Here is an 8,112-nt window from a genome sequence, read left to right as displayed (position 1 = left end):
AAAAAAAAAAAAAAAAAAACTTAAAAAAAAAGAAAAAAGATAAAGTATGAGTAAAAGAAAAAGACTGCTGTTTTGACAAAAACTAAGTTGAAAACTTTGGAAAGACAGTTGAAGGCAAACCACTCAGAAGATAAAAAGCTGCCTTTGAATTACATATAGGTGAGTTAATTGTAAAAGATTAGGGAATGAACAATAAAAATATAGAAGAGTTTTATTCTAAAAGTATTTTCAAAGACTTCATGCCTCTTAGGATAAATGATAAAAGCAATCATGGATAATGTATAATGACTGTGGCTTCATGCAAGAAAGAAGCTGAAGAATTCCAACCAGTAAACCCCATACACGTTCAAATGTCTTAGTTCAGCATCAAAAGAATGATGAATAAATATATTTATATATTTTAATTTAAAATAGTTCAGATACTATGTAGTATACATATATATAATTTCTCACTATAAGTTTTCTTAGTCACTAAACAGTTTCAAATTACTATGTAAGAGTACTTCTACCATATTTCTGCCATATTTGGTGGTACTAAACTACAGTAGAGACACAAAACACATTTTTTTAGTAGCAGAGTGTGTCAGAAAAAGGCTTATGATTAGAGATCATTAAGATTTACCAAGTGGGCTTGGCATCTGTAGCATAGTGGTTATGGCACCAGCCACATACACCAAAGGTGGCGGGTTCAAACCTGGCGTGGGCCAGCTAAACAAACGATGAAACTGCAACGAAAAATAGCCAGGCATTGTGGCAGGTGCCTGTTGTCCCAGCTACTTGGAGGCTGAGGGCAAAGAATCACTTAAGCCCAAGAGTTTGAGGTTGCTGTGAGCTGTGGCACCACAGTACTCTACTGAGAGCAACATGGTGAGACTCTGTCTCAAAAGAAAAAAAATAGATTTACCAAGTGAATGAATGATTTTGGAAAAATGCTTGTACTTCTGAGTGGTATTTTTCTTTATTTTTCCACTAGTACAGACAATAACTAAACTTTACTGTAAGTTCCAAGCATCTATCATGCATATTTCAAAATGTGTTTAATAATTTTTTCCTATAGTTTCTCTTTGAAGAGACCAGAGAAATTCTTTAGGTAAAAATAAATGCTGGTCTTGGTCATCTTTTGCCCCAAAATCTCAATGTTGAAGTTAATATTATTTCCCAAAGCCAAAGCAAACAAGACTATACAACTTTACTAAAGCTTAAGAGCAAATCTGTGAGGCAGGATGTGAGGCATAAGGCCTGCCTTCCATCAGTTTCCACTTTGAACCAGTGGCTATACTTCAAAGGAAAAATCTATTTTGACAAAGGATTTCTTTAAAAAAGACAATACAATTAGATGGTAATATATTTCTTTTTCCCACTTTTGAATTTTTCCAAGTAATCCTTAGTCACTGGAGTTATTTTTCCTATTTTTATTTATTGCCTTATATTCTTTACCTATATGAAAAAGGTATTTAATGGCTCTGCTCAAATCAAGTGTAAGACAACACCATTAGTATTCTAAATGAAAAATGAGTTATTTATGATAAAGAATATGTAATAGAATTCTTACACTGCTATTACATCACCTAGGGCAAAAAAGTATTCAAATAATTCACAAAGAGTAAATTAGACAGGGAAAAACGACACATAATACCAACAATTAAAAGACCAAAATAGAACAAGGTTAAGTTCATTTTAAAATGTAATAATAGAGGTACATACACCAATGGACTATTACTCAACTTTAAAAAAGGAAATCCTGCCATATGTTACAACATGGATGAACCTTGAGGACAATGTGCTAAGTGAAATAAGCCTGTAACAGAAAGACAAATTGTATGACTCCACTCACAGGAGGTATCTAAAGTAGTTAAGTTCACAGAAACAGAAAGTAGGTGGTTCTAAGGGGTTGAGAAGATAGGGGAAAGGAAGTTATTTAATAGGATTAGAGTTTCAAATTTGCAAGATGAAAAAGTTCAAGATCTGTTTCACAACAATGTAAATAATAACATTAATGAACTGTATATTAAAAATGGTTAAGACTATAAATGTTACCTTATGTGGTTTTTTTGACACAGGGTCTCACTTTGTCACCCTCAGTAGTGCCGTGGCATCATAGCTCATAGCAACTTTCAACTCTTGGGCTCAAGTGATTCTCTTGCCTCAGCCTCCCAAGTAGCTGGAACTACAGGTGCCCGCCACAACACCCAGATATTTTTAGAGACGGGGTCTCGCCCTGGCTCAGGCTAGTCTCAAACCAGTGAGCTCAGGGCAATCCACCCACCTGGGCCTCCCAAGAGTGTGAGGATTACAAGCGTGAGCCACAGCACCCAGCCTCTATTATGTGTTTTTTAACACAATTAGAAAAAAGGAGTTGAAAATGTAATTAAAAAAATACTTAAAAGGCATCCTCATAAAAGACAGCATTAGATTTATTAGCACATTATTTCAGCTCTATTTAGAGTAAAGTCAGTGCTATTTTTTTTAATCAGTTAAATTAAGACCCACTCAGGGGGCTACATTAGCACTTGTGAAAATAGTAAGAATGTAATGTTTATGGTTTTATTATTCTTCAAAATAAATACTTCGAAAGATTCAAAACAGACATGTTAATAAAGCAAACACATGCCTAACAATAAAAGGGGTAAAGTATGAACAAAAAATTTCTTGAACTTTAACTCATACCAATGTTAATTACTATTAAAATTAGCAAAATGTAATTATTGTAATCAATGGCATTCAAAATAAACACTTTAAAAATTTACAGTATAAACACATTTGAATTTGGTTCTAATTAACTTGCTTAATACAAATACAAATTTAGCAGAAGATATTTACTTTAGGGCAGAACTAAAGCTAACTACCAATTTGGGGTCAGGCAATCCATAATTTTTATGTTCTTTCTGGTAAATTCTGTTTTAAATTGATAGAATTTTGACCTAATACTTGCATACTATATAATAACAAGTATAATACTATATATACACATGAACTGCCATTTTAGGAAAAATATTTTTTACTTTAAAAAACCGTATATTTAAGACCTTTACTCTCTGTTACATAGTGAATCCTTTATTACATGCCAGAGCTAATTTTTTTTTCTTCATGGATGTGCATCTCCAATTTTATCCCAGGAATGAATATAAAAATATTATGGCTTACATACATTTTCTCAAGTCAATTTTTGAAGCCTACAAAGTGAGTTTCATGTTGATTCCAAAGACTTCAAAATGTTTTTAGGATAGCATTAACTTGCTAAAGAACTATTTTCGCAATTCACAAGTAAAATGAATGTGATACATAAAACAAATTTCAATATATTCTAACACTTAAACTGGACAAAATGTAACATTGATTTTTTTTTCATCTCTCACATTAAATGACAAAGTGAATGTTTTTGTAGGGTAAAAGAAATTGCTTCAGGAATTTCATACGATTTACGTATTAAGTGCATCATGGATTCAACAAATATAGAGGGTGCCCAAAAAATGTATATACATTTTAAGAAAGGAAAAAACTGCATGAAAATTGTAAAATTCAATATATACAAGTAACAAAAGTCATGTTGAGCACCTCTTATAATTGCAGAAATCAAACGTGACCTGAGTATTATAACTTTAATACAGTTTTTTTTCTTTCTTAAAATGTATATACATTTTGGGGGACCCTGTGTTTAGAGTACCTGTTGCCAGCCAGTTATCCTTTTGTACACATAAATTATGAAAGAATACACTATCACATAGCCCACTGAGAACCAAAAAATCAAAAAGAGTGAAGAGAATGTAAAATAAAAAAAACAACCACAACAAATATAACAAAAAGTAAATTTTATTTATTATCATTAAATTAAATTAGAATTAAGTACCTAGATAAGTATCTTTGATCTCTGCTTTGCAGCACAGCCTTGTTACTTAAAAATGTTTATACTATTCAGTGGTCCTCCTGAAGACAGTAAAAATTAGTGACACCATTTTTTAAAATTTAAAAATCTATCATTCTTATTAACTATAATCCTCAATAGATTCCTCAGAGAAATCTTCTTCTAGTTTAGCTTAAATCATATACTCATCTCAAGTAAAGAATACAGAATAAAGAATTTGCCACTCTTTATTACCTCCAAATTCCATATTCCCAAGTATTAACAATCTTAGGAACCTCTTTGTTCTTTATTAGTATAGAAAGATTTTATATAAAAAGCTCATGAATTCTTTTTAGAAAATATGGCACTAAAAATAAAAATACTAATTATAACCCAGTTAATTATTTTATTTTTGAGATGTTCAAGACACTTTACACATCTATTTGCAGAGGATTTAAACAGGCTAGCACTGGAGCTGCTTTCCAGATGGGTAAAACAACATGCCCAATACACAAAGCCAATTAGGAACAAAATCCTGGCCTTGGGATTCTGAGGGGTTACTGCTCTGGGTATATCACCTGAAACCTGGCTGTGCTGTTATAAAGTATGATATATGCTTTCATAACAAGTTACTTACTTCAACACTATCCTGAATAGAAGAGCTGTTGTTATAATGCTAAAATTTGAGAAGATAACAGCCATGGCCTAGAAAGAAAGAGAAGATAGAGTTACAATCCAAACAAAGTACTGACCTCAGAAATCTCCCAGTTTGCGGTTTACCTGACAAAAAAAGCATTCTGGTCAAAACCCAGAGGGGTTATTAGGGCAGCTATTTCACTAGAGGATTAAATTCTGTTTTCATTGCTTGTTAGATTTATGCAGATATAATCAAATTATTGCCCAGGTTTTGGAAATATGTGTTTAAATTCAGAAAATGCCTATGTAACTAATCTGTATGTGAAGATATGGAAATAGTTATAAATTTTAGAAGTTTAGGTCTAGAAGTGACAGTTACCATGCTTGTGAAGCATACTTTTGTAAGTTTTTGAAGTGCTTTACAGACTTATAATACGTTTCTATGGGTACACAGAAGGCCAATACAGTTAGGACCATTTACATAAGAAAACTGAAACACAGATTTTTTTAAGCATCTTCACCATTCTAGGAACTGCAACAATTTTCCTGGATGAACCGTGATGACTCAATACCAAATGTATATTTGACAATCTTTTGAACTGAAATTGTTCTAAACACTTAGAATTGTGTTAGCCAGATTTTATAACAGTTTTTGTACTGAAAACAGTTTTTCTAATTGTGTTAAATAACACATAATAGAGAGTACTGAAACACAAAATATGAGAGTACTGAAAATTTTGCTCAGAAAGTATGAAATTCCATCATTATTCCTCATAATTGGCTCTGATAGGACACAGTGGCTCTAGCCTGTAATCCTAATACTCTGGGAGGCAGAGGTGGGTGGATAGCTTGAGCTCAGGAGTTCAAGACCAGCCTGAGCAAAAGCAAGACCCCATCTTGTCTAAAAAAAAAAAAAATAGAAAAACTGAGGCAAGAGAATCACTTGAGCCCAAGAGCTGGAGGTTGCTGTGAGCTATAATGCCACAGCACTCTACCCAGGGCAACAGCTTGAGACTGTAGTATGTCATTTTTATTTTTTAATTTTATTTATTTTTAATTAAATCATAGCTGGGTACATATTAAAGTTATTTTTTACACAAATCTTATGATTTAGTTCACTGTGCCCTCCTGTCACATTAACTTGATTAAACCTCAGAGAGTATTAATAGTCACATGTACCCACTAATAACAGCAACCACATTTAGCTAATATACAGCTAAATTAAAGAAATAAGAGTAAACCCAATAAAAACTTGCAACAATTCTGGAAATATTAATTTGTTTTCTACTTAACTTTTATGGCAATCACCATTTTACAGTTTTCTCAGTGTACCTGCCTGTGGACAAATGCCTGTGAACCCCTAGTGAGGAGAACAGCAAAAGATGAGGCAAATGGTTGGTTAAGAGTGGGGAAAGTGGAGGGGAAAGTGGAGGGGAAAGTGGTGGCTCCGGTCAATCACGTTAAGGGCAGTGCAGAAACACCTAGCCAAGCAGCCTGGCTTTCTCAATGAATTCTGAAAACTCTCTTCGTGTAGTATATGGAATACATAAAACATCAGAGTTCTTTGCCCCAGTCTTCCATGTATCTCTATTCAATTCCTTAAATAGACTCAGGCACAGCAAAACACAAGAGTATACCATGTGACTTATTTCGAAAGATGTGGGCTAGTACACAATCAGGATGGAAGAGCAAAGCAATCAGCTAGAAGAAGAAAAAGGAAGTTGCAATCTTGTACTGGAGACATGGGAAAAGGGTATACATTTAAAGCTAATCTATTGGATAGAAGTAAAATACAACACATATTTATTCATTGAATGTGCATAATTATGTTGTGCATTCTCAGGAATTCTCAGGTCAAAAAAAAGTGGAAATGAGAAAGGAGAGGACACATACTGGATGAACTAGGCACACACTAACATGGATCACAGAGCTAAAAGGAAATTTAGGTGATTAATTTGCCTAGGTCTCTGCTTTTGAGCTGGTATATTACTATATTATATATATAAGACAACTGAAACTTTCAGAGCAGTTGGGGCCTGCCTAGATACATGGCTTCTAAATTGTGGAAAAGAGTCAACCACTTGTTTTCTACTACAGTTCTACATTAACTTCTTTTCATCCCACTCAGTCTGATTTGGTTATATTTAAGAGGCTTCGCATTGAGGACCAGTGCCAATAAAAATTCTATTTATAATCAAATGTGTGAATTTACTTTTTAAAGAATTTTAAAACACATTTTGACAACACAGGCAACAGAAATCTTCATTTTATAAAATATTAGAGGGATATATACATGAGACCCAAAATGAGTAAAGGGTAAAAGCAGAAGACCAAACTCCAATTCTGATTACTACTGGCTTTAGAAATTATAACAAACGATGCTGATAGAAATAAGAAGTCTTCCTAGAATTATCAGGTATAGATGGCATGTGTAGTTGGTAGGACACAATCCCTACCCTTAAAGAGCTTCTTGGTTACAGGATGGGACTAACAGCACAAAAAATACAAATGGAATACATATAAACTACATTAAAATAGATGTAAGAGATAAAGGACACAGAATGTATAATTTGAGATAATCATGAACATTTGCTTGGAGGTCCTGATGCTAAGATTAGTATTAGAGGATGGTGGCCATAGGATGGCTCAGGAAACAGGCAGACAGACTAAAGTTACACAAAGAAGGGTGGCTTCAGATTCCCTGGACCAGGAAGCAACTGCTCCAGGTCAGCCCAATACAGTAATCTTTACCAGTGAAAGCAGATCGGTAAGTCAGTCAGTGTTCAGCTGATTCTGGGCAAATCTCAGGAAGGCCAGTGAGGGCAATGAGAAACTAACAATGCCAAAGAAAACAATATAAAAGATTACTTTTGGGATTCATTTCTCTGTATCGTTTCAATGATATTTACTTACAGGCTGAAGATAGGATAGGACATAGAAGACAATCAAGTTGTCCAGGAAGTAAAAAAAGCCAGGAATGGACCACTTCATGAAATTACAGAATTCTTTCCAGGAAGCACATTTTAAGTTTCTATTTTGATGATCTTAGAAAGAAAGACAACAATGAATAAATCATCTTTGTAAGAATGCCCATATTTTTACAGAAATTACATTGCATTTGATTACTGATATAGTTCTTTAAAAGGCGCTTGAGGATGTACCTCAAGCAGCTAAGGCGCCAGCCACATACACCAGAGATGGCAGGTTTGAATCCAGGGGCCAAACAACAATGACAACTACAACCAAAATATAGCCGGGCATTGTGGTGGGTGGCTGTAGTCCCAGCTACTTGGGAGGCTGAGGCAAGAGAATCGCTTAAGCCCAAGAGTTGGAGGTTGCTGTGAGCTGCGACACCACAGCATTCTACCCAGGGTGACAGCTTGAGGATCTGTCTCAAAAAAAATAAAAAAATAATAATAAAAGGGGCTTGAAAAATGTGCTTCCACAAGTGATTAGCCTAAAGAAATCAAAAATAATGTATAACTTCATTACTGTCCCTCTTTGACCCACCACTGTATTTTATTGCTGACAATCAGCAGCACCTTAAGAATACTGAATATCCTAATTCCTGTTAACCTGAGATACTTACTACTAGTATAGCAAGGCAACTCAGGATATATAAGTGGTTTCTCTTA

The 8,112-nt window shown here is 34.1% G+C and overlaps 1 protein-coding gene across 1 annotated transcript in view; it reads right to left on the bottom strand.

Annotated features, from left to right (window-relative positions):
* The window catches only part of SLC35A5 (solute carrier family 35 member A5), a 12,141-nt gene extending 4,503 nt beyond the window's left edge, over positions 1-7,638 (bottom strand). Inside the window, exons 1-2 of the mRNA XM_023517864.1 lie at positions 7,391-7,638; positions 4,479-4,546 (exon numbers count right to left, since the gene is read on the bottom strand). Coding sequence (XP_023373632.1) covers positions 4,479-4,546; positions 7,391-7,468 — 146 coding nt within the window. The 5' untranslated portion in view covers positions 7,469-7,638. The remainder of the gene's footprint in view (positions 1-4,478; positions 4,547-7,390) is intronic.
* Positions 7,639-8,112: the final 474 nt, after the last annotated feature.

Source organism: Otolemur garnettii, unplaced genomic scaffold, assembly GCF_000181295.1.
Source record: "Otolemur garnettii isolate 467f Iridium unplaced genomic scaffold, OtoGar3 scaffold00122, whole genome shotgun sequence".
Taxonomy (NCBI): Eukaryota; Metazoa; Chordata; class Mammalia; order Primates; family Galagidae; genus Otolemur; species Otolemur garnettii.
This window is presented reverse-complemented; position numbering and strand designations above follow the sequence as displayed.